The sequence below is a fragment of the Monodon monoceros genome, unplaced genomic scaffold (assembly GCF_005190385.1).
Source record: "Monodon monoceros isolate NGI ecotype Baffin Bay Population unplaced genomic scaffold, NGI_Narwhal_1 Super_Scaffold_6, whole genome shotgun sequence".
Classification (NCBI taxonomy): Eukaryota; Metazoa; Chordata; class Mammalia; order Artiodactyla; family Monodontidae; genus Monodon; species Monodon monoceros.
In genome coordinates, this window is record NW_021703783.1 from 34,880,064 (window position 1) to 34,897,446 (window position 17,383).

At 34.1% G+C, this 17,383-nt stretch overlaps 1 protein-coding gene across 2 annotated transcripts in view; it reads left to right on the plus strand.

Moving 5' to 3' along the window:
- Window positions 1–17,383, plus strand: part of ARID2 (AT-rich interaction domain 2) — a 168,112-nt gene that overhangs the window by 98,681 nt on the left and 52,048 nt on the right. The window contains exons 7-13 of one of the 2 annotated variants that reach the window (XM_029204619.1): window positions 7,084–7,150; window positions 7,246–7,496; window positions 7,829–7,925; window positions 8,019–8,228; window positions 9,089–9,256; window positions 15,133–15,214; window positions 17,132–17,266. In XM_029204619.1, the coding sequence (XP_029060452.1) occupies window positions 7,084–7,150; window positions 7,246–7,496; window positions 7,829–7,925; window positions 8,019–8,228; window positions 9,089–9,256; window positions 15,133–15,214; window positions 17,132–17,266 (1,010 nt within the window). The remainder of the gene's footprint in view (window positions 1–7,083; window positions 7,151–7,245; window positions 7,497–7,828; window positions 7,926–8,018; window positions 8,229–9,088; window positions 9,257–15,132; window positions 15,215–17,131; window positions 17,267–17,383) is intronic. The other variant, XM_029204620.1, reaches the window with a different exon arrangement.

Sequence of the window (17,383 nt, forward strand, 5' to 3'; positions counted from 1 at the left end):
CTTTGAAATGTTTTCACCCTTTATTTGGTAGCTTAGCATTGATCAGATTTTATAAGCACTCCATGTGTATTTGAAAATAACATATACAGGCATATCTTGCTTTATTGCCCTTCACTTTATTGTGCTTTGCAGATACATTTTTACAACTTTAAGGTTTGTGGCAACCTTGCGATGAGCAAGTTTATCAGTGCCATTTTTCTAACAGCATTTGCTCATTTCATGTCTATGTGTCCATTTTGGTAATTCTCAATATTTCAAACTTTTTCATTATTATTTTATTATTATTATATTTGTTTTGGTCATCTGTGATCAGTCATCTATGATTTTACTACTGTGACTCACTGAAGGTTCAGATGATGGTTACCATTTTTTTAGCAATAAAGTATTTCCTATTCAAGGTATGTACACTGTTTTTTTAGGCATAATGCTGTTGCACACTTCATAGACTACAGTGTAGTATAAACATAACTTTTATATGCACTGGGAAACCAAATTTGTGCTGACTCACTTTATTACGATGTTCATTTTATTGCGATGGTCTGGAACTGAATCTGCAATATCTTCAAGGTATGCCTGTATTCTGAAGTTGTTGGGTGTAAGTTTCTATATATGTCAGTTAAGCCAACACAGTTAATCATTTTTTTGTTTGTTTTTGTTTTTTTGGGTTTTTTTTGCGGTACGCGGGCCTCTCACTGCTGTGGCCTCCCCCGCCGCGGAGCACAGGCTCCGGACGCGCATGCTCAGCGGCCATGGCCCACGGGCCCAGCCGCTCCACAGCAAGTGGGATCCTCCCGAACCGGGGCACGAACCTGCGCCCCCTGCACCGGCAGGCAAACTCTCAACCACTGCGCCACCAGGGAAGCCCCAGTTAATCATTTTCTAAAAAATTTTTTATTGGAGTATAGTTGATATACAATGTTTTGTTAGTTTCAGCTATACAGCAAAATGAATCTTTTATACATATACATATATCCATTCTTTTTTAGATTTTTTTCCCATATAAGTTATTACAGAATATTGAGTAGAGTTCTCTGTGCTATTCAGTAGGTCCTTTTTAGTTATCTATTTTATATATAATAGTGTGTATATGTTAATCCCAATCTCCTAATTTATACCCCCCCCCCCCGCTTTTGATTTTGGTAACCATAAGCTTGTTTTCTACATCTGTGACTCTTTCTGTTTTGTAAATAAGTTTGTTTGTACCGTTTTTTTTTAGATACCACATATAAGCGACATCATATGATATTTATCTTTCTTTGTCTGATTTACTTCACTTAGTATTATGATCTCTAGGTCCATCATGTTGCTGCAAATGGCATTATTTCGTTCTTTTTTATGGCTGAGTAATATTATATATATGTACCACATTTTCTTTATCCATTCCTCTGTCGATGGTCATTTAGGTTGCTTTCATGTCTTGGCTATCGTAAATACTGCTGCAATGAACACTGGGGTGCATGTATCTTTTCAAATTATAGCAACACATTTAATCATGATACTTAATAGTTCCATGTCAGTACTGGATCTTTGTTTTTTTTTTTTAATTTGGGTATAGTTGTTTTACAGTGTTGTGTTAGTTCCTACTGTACAGCGAAGTGAAGTAGAGTTCCTTGTGCTATACAGCAGGTTCTTATTAGTTATCTATTTTATACATATTAGTGTATATATGTCAATCCCAATCTCCCAGTTCATCTCCCTTCCCCCCTCCCCCACTTTCCCCACTTGGTGTCCATACATTTGTTCTCTACATCTGTGCCTCTATTTCTGCATTGCAAACTGACTGTCATACAGAGTGAAGTAAGTCAGAAAGAGAAAAACAAATATCTCATATTAACGCATATATGTGGAATCTAGAAAAACGGTACAGATGAACCAGTTCGCAAGCACTGGCTTTTTCAGCTGTTTATTTCTTCATTTATGAAGAGAGATATGTTAAAAGCACCCAGTTTGATCGAGGATGTGTTTCTTTCAGCTTATAGTTCTATAATAATTGTGTTTTTATATTTTGAGAATGGGCTATTTAGTGCACACAGGTATAGTTGTTACATCTTTCTGGTTAATTGAACATATTATAAAGCGTCCTTGTTACCTTAAAGTCTCCTTTATCCTTTTTTTTGGTCTGATATCAATATAACTATCAGCTTCCATTTGGTTGGTGTTTATATTAGTTCATATTTTTATTTTTATTTATTTATTTTTTTTGTGGTACGCGGGCCTCTCACTGTTGTGGCCTCTCCCGTTGCGGAGCACAGGCTCCGGACGCACAGGCTCAGCGGCCATGGCTCATGGGCCCAGCCGCTCTGTGGCATGTGGGATCTTCCCAGACTAGGGCACGAACCCGTGTCCCCTGCATCGGCAGGCAGACTCTCAACCATTGCACCACCAGGGAAGCCTTATATAGTTCATATTTTACTTTCAGTCTTTTTTATCCTTATAGGTGAATGTTTTTTTGTAAATAACATATATTTCAGTTTTTTTTTTCCCGTGTGAAAAACTTTGGGTTTTTTGTTTGTTTGTTTTGTTTTGTTTTGTTTTTGCGGTACACGGGCCTCTCACTGTTGTGGCCTCTCACTGTTGTGGCCTCTCCCGTTGCGGAGCGCAGGCTCAGCGGCCACGGCTCACGGGTCCAGCCGCTCCGCGGCATGTGGGATCTTCCCAGACCGGGGCACGAACCCGCGTCCCCTGCATTGGCAGGTGGACTCTCAACCACTGCGCCACCGGGGAAGCCCAAAACTTTGTTTTTAAATTAGTGCATTTATTCCATTTACATTAAGTGTAATTTTGATACAGTTATGTTTAAATTTACCATGCTCTGAATTGGTTTCTATATGTCCTGCCTGTTCGGGTTTGTTTTCTTTCCTTCTCCTTTCTTACCGTTTTTGAATTGATTTGACTGAGTATTGTTTATTATTCAGTTTTCTGCCCACTTAGTTTTTACATATACTTTTTCTGTTTTCTCATTAGAGATTATATTTTAATCCTTACTAGTTTAATAAGTTAGTGCTTTTACCTCTTCTTAGATAATTGCAGGGACAATAGAACAACTCCATCTCTGTTTTCTTATTTTTTGATTTATATACTACTTTTGTTGTGCATTATTCCATTTTTGTCAGAAAACATATTCTATATGACTTCAGTCTTTTTTAAACTTATCAAGACTTGTTTTATGGCTCAGCATATGGTCTTTCTGGTGAATGTTTTGTGCATGCTTGAAAAGAATGTTTGTTGTACTATTGTTGGATATAATATTTGTTGATAACAATTAAATTGATATCATTGACAGTGTTGTTCAAGATTTCTGTATCATTAATGCTTTTCTATATAATTGTTCTATGATTTCTTGAGAGATGAGTGTTGGAATTATCAACTATAATTATGAATGTCTGTATCTCCTATCAGTTCTGTCAGTTTTTGCTTCATGTGTTTTGAACCTCAATTATTAGTGGCATGTACATTTAGGATTATTATATTTTCTTGATGATTTTATTTGTCATTATGAATTATTCTCCCTGACCTCTGGTAATTTCCCTTATCCTGAAGTCTCTTGTCTGATATTATTTATCAACACCAGCATTTTTATGGTTAATGTTTTCATCATATATCTTTTTCTATCACTGTGCTTTTCATCTGTAGTTTTATACATAGTGTTTCTTATAGATGGCTTATAGTTGAGGCTTTCTTCTGCTTCCTTCAGTGCGCCTTTCAGTGTACAATTTCTTCCTTTTCATCAATGCATTCAGACCATTTATACTTTATGAGCATTTTAAAGGTAACATTTCATTTTTGTGTTGTTTGCATTATTACTGACAATAAGTTAGTTTCATTCTTATTGTTCTTCCTTTTGTGATATGTTTTATCTGACTGCTTTTAAGGTGTTCTCTTTGTCATTGATTTTTTTAATGTGCCTTGTGTGGTTTTTATATTTATTAGTTAGTTTTGTTTTGCTTGAGGTTTATTTAGCTTCTTTGTTTGGTATTTTTCATGAAATTTGGGAAGTTTTTGTCAGTTATTTCTTCAAAAATTTTTTGTTTCCCCTCCTGCTTTTCTGGAACTGTTCTGCAGGCTACTGTGGCTCTGTTCATTGTTTTTAGACCTTTTTGTTTTCTGTGTACTTCATTGTGAATAGTTTCTATTGTTATGTCTTTATTTTCTCTTTTCCAATTAAGCCCATCTAGTCATATTTTTTTATTTCAGATATTATGTTTTTCAGCTCTAGAAATTCCATTTGATTCTCTTTTATATTGTCCCACATTCATCTTAGTTATGTTCATATTTTCCTTTAAATCCTTCAACATATTTAATAATAGTTGTTTTAATGTTCTTGTCTGCTAGTTTCACTATTTTTATTGTTTCTGGGTCTTTTTTTGTTGAAACTGAGTTTTGCCTTAGTTATGAGTCATGTTTCCCACTTCCTTTGTACATCTAGTAATTTTTTATTAGATATAGGTATTGGGACTGTTACATTATTTAGTGTCTGTTTTTTGGTGTCTTCCAAGAATGTTGAACATTGTTCTGGCATGCTTTTAACTAATATATGGATGGTTGTTTTTAAGTTTTGTTATGATGAATACAGGACTAGTTTATCTTTATTCCTAAGGTATGGTCTTTTTTGGACCTGAATTAGCTGGGTGTATATACATATATATACATAGAGAGAATATACATATATATATAAATAATGTCTTCTCAGTTTAGTAATTGCTATGACCTCTTGGGTTTATTGTCTCTGTATCGTTGTCTAGAAAGAGTGTTTATGTAAAGATATGGGGCAGTCACTGAGCTCACCTCATTTGCTTCCCATGTTTCAGTGATTACGGTTTTGCATTACTCTTGCCCAGTCTGTGAAAACAATTGTTTTATATATATTGGTTTATGATGAGATGACTACTGCAGTACCGTTACGGCCTGAGCAAAATTTTCTTCCAGGCATTTTTCATAGATTTTAATTTTATATATATTTTTACCCATAAGACTTTTTTTTAGTATTTTATTTATTCAGCATTTATTTTGATTTAAATCACATCTACCTTTTCATGCATTTTTTTTTCCCAGTGCAGGTTTGCAGATATTTTTCTCAGTTTTCATTTGTCAGAAAATGTCTTTATTTCAGTTTTATTCTTTTTTTTTTTGTGGCACGTGGGCCTCCCACCGCTGCAGCCTCTCCCGTCGCGGAGCACAGGCTCCAGACGCGCAGGCCCAGTGGCCATGGCCCACAGGCCCAGCCGCTCCGCGGCATGTGGGATCCTCCCGGACCAGGGCACGAACCCGCGTCCCCCACACCGGCAGGCGGACTCCCAACCACTGCGCCACCAGGGAAGCCCTTTCAGTTTTATTCTTGAAGAGCAGTTTCACTGTGTAAAGATTCTACTTTGGCAGATATTTTCTTCCATCACTTTGAAAATATCCCATTGTCCTCTGGCTTCCATTATTTCTTTTACAAAGTTTCCTGTAATTTTAGTTGTCTTTTTCAAGGTTATCTGTACCTTTTTCCATCTTTGCATTTAAGATTTTTGTCTTTGCTTTTCAGGAATTTTATTATCATGCTCCTACACATTTTATTTATCTTTTCTTGGAGTTTGGAGTGCTTCTTAAATCTATGGTGTGGCATCTTTCAGTTGATTTAGCAAATTCTCGACCCTGTCTTTTCAAATATTGTTTTTGCCCATTCTTTCTATCTTTCCTCAGGAACTACAATTAATTTTATGTTAGAACTTTTCACTGTATGTGTCTTGAATGCTTTTATTCTGTTCATCCTTTTGTCTCCTTATGCTTCTAACTTGGTATTTTTTTCTGCCGTCTCTTCCAATCACTAATTCTTCCTTGAGTTGAATCTAATTCTTTGTTAAATCTGTCCATTGAGTTCTTATTTTCAGTTCTAGAATTTCTATTTAGCTATTTCTTATAGTTTCTACTTACATGCCAAACTTTTCGATTTTATCTTCTATTTCTTTGCTTATTTTCCATGATCATTTAAAATTCCACTCTGATATCTTTATTATTTGAAAATCCTGTGCCCCTTTTTTCTTGGTTATTGAATATTGTCTTATTCCTTCATATGCCTAGTTCTTTTTTATTGTTACCATACATTTTTTATCATGAGTTTTTTTGCAGTGAGTCATTTTGGTGGTGGACCTTTTCTCAGATCAGTAACTTTAAATGCAAAGGAACTTTAATTCCCAAAACTAAAATACAATCATTTAGAAAATACATCAGAATGTTTAGAAATAAACAGTGAACTAATGGCCCATGTGCTTCTTCATTCGTAGGGAAGTAACAAGATAAAATGGCATAGAAAAGTTAAAATTAAAGTTCATTTTGTATAGACATATTAATATATAGGCAATTGTTTCTTAGCCTGAAAAAGATTAAGCAGTGGATTTCGACTGATTTCCTCTCTCTTACGGGTCAAAAAACAGTTTGTTGGTATGGAATACTGGAAAGGAAACCTAAATATCTGGGTTACAAATTTGTGAACACAAATACTTCACCACTTGCTGTTTGATTTTCTTCTAGATGTAGATTTACTCAGTAGCAAGCCAGCTATGTCTCAGGAGTCTGTAAATAGGAATACTGTGACTGTATGCAGTTTACTAATGGGATTAATGACTATCATAATTTTTAAGTACTGATGAGCATAAACACTATTTCTAGATATTTTCCATAGCTATAAAGTGATCTGAAAATATCTGATTCATATCGGTGACAGTGTCAGAGGTTCTGCTATTACTACTGTGGTTCGTTTTCTAACATTCAGAGTTGAAGAAAATGCTAAGGAAATGCTAAATTTATTTAGAGGTTAATGAACATGAAGATGTCATTTTTTTCTCCTCATTCATGTTCATAGATGCCCTGTATTTTTCACAGACCTTTTAGGGATCTGTGGGTCGTAGGCTAAAATGACACCTTTGAACTATAGAAAAATGTAGCATTTGTGTCAAAGAACTAAGTACATAGAATACAATGATATCTACTTGAACTAAAAATAGTAGAACTATTATAGTTTTAGTATGTGTGACTATTTTTAAAGTAATAGAATAGTTATTTCAAATTGTCAGAACTAAGTGTAATAATTTCTCATTACAGTTTTGGAAAGACATTGTTGATGATAATGAAGTACGTGACCTCATTTCTGACAGAAACAAGTCTCATGGTAAGTCAATGAGAAAATATTTTAAATAACTTTGAAATATCAATAATAATAAGTGAAATATCAGTTTAAGTAAAATATGTTTTCTTTTCTTGTAGAAGGTACATCAGGAGAATGGATTTGGGAATCTTTATTTCATCCACCTCGAAAGCTGGGCATTAATGATATTGAAGGACAACGGGTACTTCAGATTGCAGTGATTTTGCGAAATCTTTCCTTTGAGGAGGGCAATGTTAAGCTCTTGGCAGCTAATCGTACCTGTCTCCGTTTCCTATTACTTTCTGCACATAGTCATTTTATTTCTCTAAGGCAATTAGGCCTTGACACATTAGGAAATATTGCAGCTGAGGTAAGCATGTGACAGTAGCTTAAAACAGTTTTTATAGTTAGCACAATATTTAGTTTAAAATTTTAGGATGTGGGATTGTTATATTTGCCATAATTATAGAATATTAAATGCTTACATATAGTTTTTGCCTAAAGGTATTACACACTTTTGTGGAAAAAGAGAAATATTTGAAATGATGCTCCAGATTCATTGATGGCTATTCTCACAGTAATTACATTTTTTAAAGTTACGTAACATTGTTCGGCTCATTTTTATTAAATTTGAAATATACATTTGGATCTAAATTGGAAGAAGCCTACCTAAACAGTAGTGTCCTTTTTTTTTTTTTCCAGCTTTTATTGGATCCTGTTGATTTCAAAACTACTCATCTGATGTTTCATACTGTTACAAAATGCCTAATGTCAAGGGATAGATTTTTAAAGATGAGGGGTAAGCGCTCACTTAAGTTTCTCATTGTCTAAAGTACACAAGCTTTTTATCATTTAAAAGACAAATACATGTTTGTGTGTGTATGCTTTTCAGGCATGGAAATTTTGGGAAATCTTTGCAAAGCAGAGGATAATGGTGTTTTGATTTGTGAATATGTCGATCAGGACTCATACAGAGAGATCATTTGTCATCTCACTTTACCTGATGTGCTGCTCGTAATCTCAACACTTGAGGTGCTATATATGCTCACAGAAATGGGAGATGTAGCTTGCACAAAAATTGCAAAAGTAGAAAAGAGCATAGGTAAGACTAAACCACAAAAAGCATTTAAGTTATTTTCTTTATTAAGGAAAAAGTATTTAATGTGGTTGCTGTAAAAAATCACAATTGATATTTGGGGTTTACTGTTTATTTTGAGGAGTCGTTACCCTTTCAGACACGCTTGTTTGTGTTATTCTTTCTATTTTAGATAAGCAAGAAACTTCTGTTATGTATAAACCAGGATGCATGTGGCTATCAGTAATCTTTACTTCTTCTCTTTATTTCTATTACTATATATTAAATTTGAAATCAACAAGATGGCTATGTCTGACTCTGGGGGGCAGGTCCATCTGTTTCAAGTGGTCAGCTGCTACTATTAAGCAACTAAAGCTGAGTGGAACAAGCTTCCTTCTCTTCCTAGAAATGCTAGTAGTGGTATTATCTTCAAAATCATTGAACTCACCTTCTTAGTGGGTTGTCAGTTTTAAACACACTTAATAAAACATGTCACGTTAACATTTTACTCAGTGATTCAAATGATTTCTTTCTTTGACATAAATATTAAAATCAGAGTTAATAAAGATTTGGCTTGAAAAGTATTACTATTGAGAAATTAAGCTGCACTTTCCATATCAGTGGTTCCTAAATCTGACTACACATCAGAATCACTTGGGAAGTTTTTTAAAAATGAAGATAGCTAACAGCCACTCCAGAGCTTCTAAATCAGTCTTCAGAGATTGAGCCTAAAAATCTTTTTTAAGGATCCACAGATAATTCTGATGTACAATGATTCACAGACTGGCATTTGAGAAGCAGCGTTTTATATATGTATAGCATGTGTTTTTCAACGATGTCATTGTTTTACAATATTATTGACTAATAACTGTTGGTTTTTATTTTAGACATGTTAGTGTGTCTGGTTTCCATGGATATTCAGATGTTTGGCCCCGATGCACTGGCTGCAGTAAAACTCGTCGAACATCCAAGTTCCAGTCATCAAATTTTATCTGAAATTAGGCCACAAGCTGTAGAGCAAGTCCAAACCCAGACCCATGTAGCATCTGCCTCAGGTTAGTGTTCTTGTATAATCTTTTTCAGTGTGGTTATTGGTATGTCAGATTTAATGCTACAGATAAATTTAAATATGCAGCACAGGGAACTGATATTTTATAGTAGAGTAGGCTAAATGAGAATTGAGTATGTACTTTAATTTCTTAGGCATTATACATTCCAGGAGCAGCAGGATCAACGTGAGCACAGAGGAAGAATAGTATAATAGAGAAATGAAGTTGAGAAGGATTTAGAGTAGTGTGAGGGATTAGATATTATTCACAACTGTGAAAGTATTAAGTGCCCTAATGGGTTTGTGGTTTCAGTCATTGGAAGTTGATAGACCAGGAATTGGGTAATCGTATGCTGCCCTGTCATTCTCTCGGGTGGTCGTCAGAATACATAAGTATATACCCCTATTATTTCTAAATCTTGGACCAAACACCACAGAATCAGTAGGCTCAGACATGTGTGCACGTGTATACAAATGCTAATACATGTGTATATACCTGTACTTGTGCACCCTTCCTAGGATCCCATGGGTCAATTCTATTTAATTCAAATATCTTTAATTAGAATTCAGACCTGTCCTTCAGCTCTTGGACTTCTTTCTCCTGGTTCATTATGAGTTACAATTTTTATATTTTAGCACTCTCAGCCTTTTTGTTCTCCACCTTCATTTGTCCTAAAAAACAATCCATCTTTCACCTCACCTGCTCTCTTACCACTCCCAAGACATTTCTCTTTCCTTGTTTTTTAATGGAGGATGCTCACTTTCTCAGTTGATCTTAACACTTTGTAGTTACTCTGTGTGGCATGAATTTCTTCAACTTCTTCCCCCTTCCCTTACAAACTTATTAGTATCTGAACTCATTCTCCTTCAACCCCTTGTGTCAGGAAGAGATGTTAACTACTTCTGAATCTGTGCTCTGAATATCAGTCTTTCCCAGCTACTCATTCCTATATCTTAAACCTCTTTTTCTTTACTTGCTTCTTCAGCCTAGAAATACATTTAGATCTTTCTCAACCTCTCCCACTATCCTTAAAACAAAAATCTCATTATCCTTAATCTTTAACTACCACATTCTTTTAATCACCAAATCGTGTTGAGTCTTCCTAAATACTCTATCTGGCCTTTTTGATTGCCAGTACTTATGACTCAGTTCAGACTTTCTTCATCTCTCTCCAGCTGTCTTGTTCTCCTCTCATTTAATATTATCAAAATTGTATACTCTATTTACACAAAGTATGTAATATGTATCGCATATCTCATTGATTTCCATTATGTCTTTCTGCAGTATATGGTAGAGTTGTATCATATGTGCATTTAACTTACTTGAATTCAACTAACAGAACTGGACAGTAATAGAAGGCATGAAATAAGTAGGTAATTTTGACTGCTGATCTATTCAGTGAGCTTTCACCCATAGGCAATAGATGTTAAAGAGCCCAGTACATATTGGAGAATCGATGATCAGAAATTAACATTTCTCAACCTTGAAAAGGAAATGAAACAGTTCATACTGCCAGTTAAGTGGGTAGTGGGGGTATACTTTTATTCATAAAGGAGAAACTTTTAAATTAATTTAAAAGATTAAGTTAATTGAGGGCCATAGAGAAACTGTGTTTAACAAAGTGGAATTAATAGATTGTCAGTGATACATTGAACTATAATGGGTCATTTGAAGAATATTCAAAGGTAATTTTGATGAAAACTACCATGTTTTGCCTTATTGCTGACCTGTGACCTTAACAAATGAACCCACCCCCCAAACTAAGAGTTGATCCTCATTGGCAAATGGATAAAATTAAATATTGAGAGTTGTGGCTTGCTTGCGTAGTAGTAAGTCATTGATAGAAGTTTGAATAGGCCTCTAAGAACCTAAAAGAGTTCATTTTTGAGCTGGTGAGCACTTTATTATTTGCTCATCGTGAATGACAACTCTGAATTGTTTGATTAGTTAAAACACTTATAGTTTGGCTTTCCCCCCCATAGTTTGTTTAATACTGCTTTCTAATGGAATGGTCATCTTCAAACTTTTTGCTCACTTCTGCTCATCACTATGAAAACTTGCATGACCTTTCACCCATTTTTAAGTTGACATCTGAATTTCTTTGTCATAATTTAAATAGTTGCAAATAATATGTTTTTGTGTATATTAAATTGATATTTTAAAATAAAAGTTACAACACTTTTTGTATCCAGTGGAATATTGATGCTTACCACCATCCATTTAAAAACTAACACAAACTCGTAATATTAGAAATTTTATACTATCCCTCTTTCTCCTTGAACTCATATCCACCACCCTATCAATGCTTACCTAGACATTTTAATTTAAAGTTTTTCAGGCTTCTGTTGTAAAGCTCTAAGTGTTTAAAAATTTATTTTATTGTTACAAGTTTTAGTAATAAATAGTACATAAATCACTAGTAAATATATTACAGATTTTTGTAAATAATTATTAAATAAAAGATACAATTATTGGAAGTACATCTCTTAATGAGATAGACAAGATATTTTTCCCCTTGTTCTCTGGAAAGTATTACTCTAGTGTGTCTCTGAATGAATTTTTTTTTTTTTGTGGTACGCGGGCCTCTCACTGTTGTGGCCTCTCCCGTTGCGGAGCACAGGCTCCGGACGCGCAGGCTCAGCGGCCATGGCTCACGGGCCTAGCCGCTCCGCGGCATGTGGGATCTTCCTGGACCGGGGCACGAACCCGTGTCCCCTGCATCAGCAGGTGGACTCTCAACCACTGCGCCACCAGGGAAGCCCTGAATGAATATTTTTTATTGCTAGAATAAAATTGGGTTCAGCATTAATTTTATCTGTTTTTCCTTTTTATAGATTTAAGTTGGAAATCTAGTTCACATCAATAAATAGATGAGGGTAGAACTTAAAATTCTTTAAATTTCTTCAGAATTATCTAAAAATTATTAAAATTATATTTAATGATCTTCTGACATTTTGAGTTCTCCTTTGTTTTGGTTGAAATCAAAGAATTAACAGTACTTGACTTGTAAAATTATTTGTTGCCCAGTCATTATAGATACTTTTAAGTTTATTGAAAATGTATCAAAAAGATATTAACAAGATATGACTGTAAATTATAAGTTGCTACTCTTTTACTTAGATGTACCTTGTTTAACCTAATATATTCAGGAAGTGTTAGCACAGTGGTTCTCAAACTTTACGGTGCATCGGAGTCACCCAGTGGGCTTAAGTGCTGATTTCTGGGCTCCATACCCTGAATTTCTGATTCAGGTGGATCGGAGAATTTTCATTTCTAACAAGTTCCCATGAGATGCTGATGCTTCAGGTCAGGGCACTATACTTTGAGGACCACTGGGTTAGGAATATTTACATAGCTTTTTATCATGTGCATGAATACATTTTTGTCAAAGTCGTGGCACTGGAGATTTACCTCATTCAATTATGGAAAATGTCTGCCACATAATCTAACGGTTAAAGTTAGTCTTTATTATCAAAAGTGTCTTGCCTCAATTTGTTATTTAGAAAAAGTCCAACCTTATTTTTCAATCCAAGAAAACATGTTACTTTGTGTTCCCATTGATACTTTCCTTATTTCAGAATTCTGAGATAGTTAAACTTGTCATGAGTTTGTCATGTGAATGAAATAAGATGCCACCACCTTCAATATTACTTTAAAATATTCTGAATGCTTTACTTACACAAGATTGTCTCAAAAGTAATGCACTCTTTGATAGTAATTGAGGGATAGAGGAGGAAAGGACATTAAGTAAAAATTGTCATCACTTTATATCTGAATTCAGAACACACCAAAGGGCCAGAATACCCAATTTCTAAGGCCCTACATTGCCCTTAACTATAATATATAAAACACTGGGATAGACCAGAAGCCCTACCCTAATACCTTGGTTTAAAGAAGTTTTGTGGACACTAATATTTCCACTTCTCCCTTTGGTATTCCAGAGGTTTTTACACCATTGTCATCATCATCGTAGCTAACATAGTAACACTTACGTGCCAGGTATTGTTTTAAGTGACTTACATATAAACTCTAATCCTCATGACGATCTATGAGGTCAACGTATTGTTACTTTTCCCCATTTTATAGTCAGAGAGGTTAAATAGCTTTTCCAGCTAGTGAGTGATGGAACTTTAGAGCCAGCCTCTCTGGCTCCAGAGTCATGCATTTAACTGTATCTTACAGTGCTGTAAAGGATGGGTGAGAGTTAAGACTTCCTATTCCAAGATGGTTAAAGAGCAGTCATCAAAGAGGAGGTCATGTTTTCAGGCAAAGCAGTTTTAGGAGGGAATATATACAAAACTTTGAGTATCTGAAAATTGATTCCTCTTAAAGTATAAGTGCCTTTGTATCCTTTGGAATGTCTTCAGGTATCCTGAGGACAATGCTTTTCATTTTGTAGCCACTTTTATAGTAATTATACATTTCAGGTTTATGCTTTTAATTTAATTGAGGCTGTATCATTCTTTATGCATTGTTTATAAAGTTTCTCATAATTTCAACATAGTTTCTAATGTTTCCTGCGATAGGTTGTTATTTGATTCAGATTTCAGTCAGAGTAGGGTATACTCTGAGAGTATAATTGATGATGAAAAGGGGAGAAGATTTCTACATAGGTTTAGGCCCTAGAAGGGTATTTTCTGTAACAGTGTCATCAAGTTAGAGAAGAAAAAAGATAGGCTGGGGTTGCCCAAGGAAAATAGTTTTGGTTCTAATTATTATGTTCTATTAAGAAGCAGAATATCACAATATGGCTTCTGAAATGTGACAGACCTGAATTCAAATTCAGCACCCCTAAAAGAAGGCTTTCCAGCTACACCCTATCTCTAGCTCTGCTATTTCCATCATGTGTTCGTTTGTGAACTTAATTTCTGAGCTTTAATTTTTTCATTTGCAAAACGGGGACAGTTAAATTTAGAACTATATAGAAGATTAAAACAAATCACATAAATATAAATGGCTTAATACAGAATAAATATTTACAACTGGCCGGCTGCTGTTAGCTGTATCCCAGTGGAAGCCTGGGGTCTCATCAGACAAAGGTCAAGATTGCTTCAGATCATTCACAGATTGGGCTGAGCTGTGGGGCTCCTCTAGTTCCCATAATTTAGAAATTCATTTGTTTTTTTTTTTTGAGGGTTCTGAGAAGTTTTGCTAAAATGTCACCTGAAAAAAAGTAGGTACATTTTGTAGGTTTAAAAAGTATAAGTTAATAATGCTAATTCAATGGTGAAACAGTATAATTTTTATCTATAAATATGTAAGATTCATATTTTATTATAAACTTATTGTAATATGACTAAGTTTATATTATCTCTTATTTTTCTTGTTTTCATTAGTTCCAACATAGAAGTTAGCTATTTGTTCATCATACCCAGAAATTTTATATATGCCACTTATAGAGTTAATGTTAATCTTTTAAATTCAGAAGTGAAATTATTTGTGATGCAATCTGCTTCTGTAACTAAACTGAGAGATGCTTATTTATTGATGTGTTGTGCTGTGTGACCTTCGCCTAGTTATTTTAATCACTTTGAGTCTCAGGTTCCCACCTCACAGAATTAAGAAAGGTAATATAGATAAAGTTAAAACTCAGTGTCTGACAATGGAAAAAATAGAGTTTATATTAGTGAAATAATCCATATTATCATTATTATTCAGATGATTGCGAGGTTAAAAAAAGAGTTTGTATGAAGCATCTAAGATAGTGCCTGGTATAATATGTGCTCCATTATAAGTTTCTTTCTCAAATTTGTATATTTTCAATATGTTTATACACCTTTTTAAAAGGTATTCATTGTCAATATTAATTGGTTCAGTATCCATTAACTAAATATGGCATATAGTTTTAAAAAATGATGTAGCTAATGTATTTTTTTCTTTAGCTTCCAGAGCAGTTGTAGCACAGCATGTTGCTCCACCTCCAGGAATAGTGGAAATAGATAGTGAGAAGTTTGCTTGTCAGTGGTAAGTGGTCTATTTCTATTAAGGCTTTATCCTTGGGAAGAATAAAGCAAATGAGAAAAGGAAATGTATTTCAGCAGTCATCCAGAATGTTTTACTCTGTATTTCTTTTTAGTTAGGGTAGGATATTATTTATACAAAGAAAGGGCAATGTAAAATCACTTCACCTGTATTTTGGAATAGCTTGAAAACAAAATATTTATCAGAATTTTCAGAGTTAAAATAGTCTTTGACTAGAATTTCACTAAATTACACCGCTCCTTTTCAAGTAAAATTTGTGTTAAAAAGTTATCATTGGCTTTGTAGAAAATAAGGTTTGTCAGATTATAGAATTTGTTTTCTTAAATTAATGTTTTATTAAAACTGAATTGGACTGACTTTAAGAAAATAGAACCAGATTTTGTTGTTAAATGTCCCTCTTTTTGAGCAAAAGCAAAGCTTCTCATTCATTGCTAGTTAATTTTTCCTTTTTGTGAGTAGTAAGGGGTAACTAATCAAATAATAGAATAGCCAGTATGTCTACATTGAAATAATCAACTTGAAAATAATATTTTCTTGAGAAGACCGACTGGTCACATCTCAGCCACTTTCTGAAAAAAAGAAATGTAGACTTGGTTAGAACCATTTCATTTTTTCATGGCTAGTTGCCTCTACATTGTTTATGAATTTCAACTTTAATTCTTTAGAAGATTAACAGATTGAAATGTAAGATCACTTTTCAATGATGTATTACTTTAAAAAATTTCTTTCTTTGATCCCTTTTCCCCCATCCTCTAACATTATTTTTCTCCCATTCCATGCTCCTGTCACTCTGTGTTCCATATTTTTGGTGCTTTGTTATCTGTGTTCCTATGACTATTTTCTCTACTTTTCCACTTTGCTTAAATCAGGTTTATGGTAATATCTCTAATTATTTACTTTTTCCTCATGTTCTATATTGTTACACCTTGACCCTTTATATATGATGAATCTTATCCAATAATATTTGGAAATATTTATCTTCTATATTGAAACCAAAACAAGTTTTTTGTGTCTGGTCTTTTTGAAAGCTCAGTACTCAAAGGGTTATGAAAGTTGGAAAAAATATGTACCACATCCAATGTAAAATGTGTGTGTGTTATAGACTTGGTCTTATAAATCCCTGTTGCCTATTTCTGCCATTTTTAGGGAGGAGGAGGAGAGAAGCATTTTAAACTATTTTATCATAATTATCATTTGATTCAGTTAATAAGAAACAGCTGTAGGTTGGCCTGTCATGTATATGGTGAGTCCTAGAAAGAGTCCTATAAGGATAACTAGGCCTCCAATCCCAATTTATAGGTGAAGTCACTTTATGACAAAGACAAACTGAAGTTTGAATTACCTTGTAATTGATTAGGAATAGAGTCTCGGAAGGGGAAGGGGAGTGTGCAGCATGGGAAGTATCATTGTTTTAGGAAGTAGTTAAAAGCTTTGGGAGAGTTTTTTCTGAAGAAATTTAATCCAAGAGCAACAGAAGTTTAACTTTAAGTTCAGTTTTTCCTCCATTTGTCACATCGCCAACAACTCTTAATTGGGAACTTCTGTTATATTTTGATTATTACAAGACAGGAACCTGAGTATTCACTGATTAAAATTCGTTGTAGTATATTTGTTGCCAGCAGACCAACCCTGCTGATGTACTCACATCCCAGTTTTTATATTTGTTGATAATGATTTTTTTATACTAAAATAGGTATGATTAAGTAATCTCTTTTTATTTTATTTACTCTGTCTAAAACCTAGCATGTATTTTTGTTAATAATACATGAGATAGTGAAATTTGATTAATAGACATAATTATTAGTTTATAACACATTGCCTTCAAATGGTTTTGTATATTTAAGTATGGACTCTCCTATAGTATATTGCATAATGCCATATATTTTTCTCCTCTTTTAGGTTAAATGCTCATTTTGAAGTAAATCCAGATTGTTCTGTCTCTCGAGCAGAAATGTATTCTGAGTACCTATCAACTTGCAGTAAATTGGCTCGTGGTGGAATCCTAACATCAACTGGATTTTATAAATGTCTTAGGTAGGATTTATATTTCATAACTTTAAATAAAGTCAATTTTCATCATTTACAACACCGCTTGCTCTTTAGAGAACACACCAGCTATATCTACCTAGTTTTAAATATCTCCACTACTTG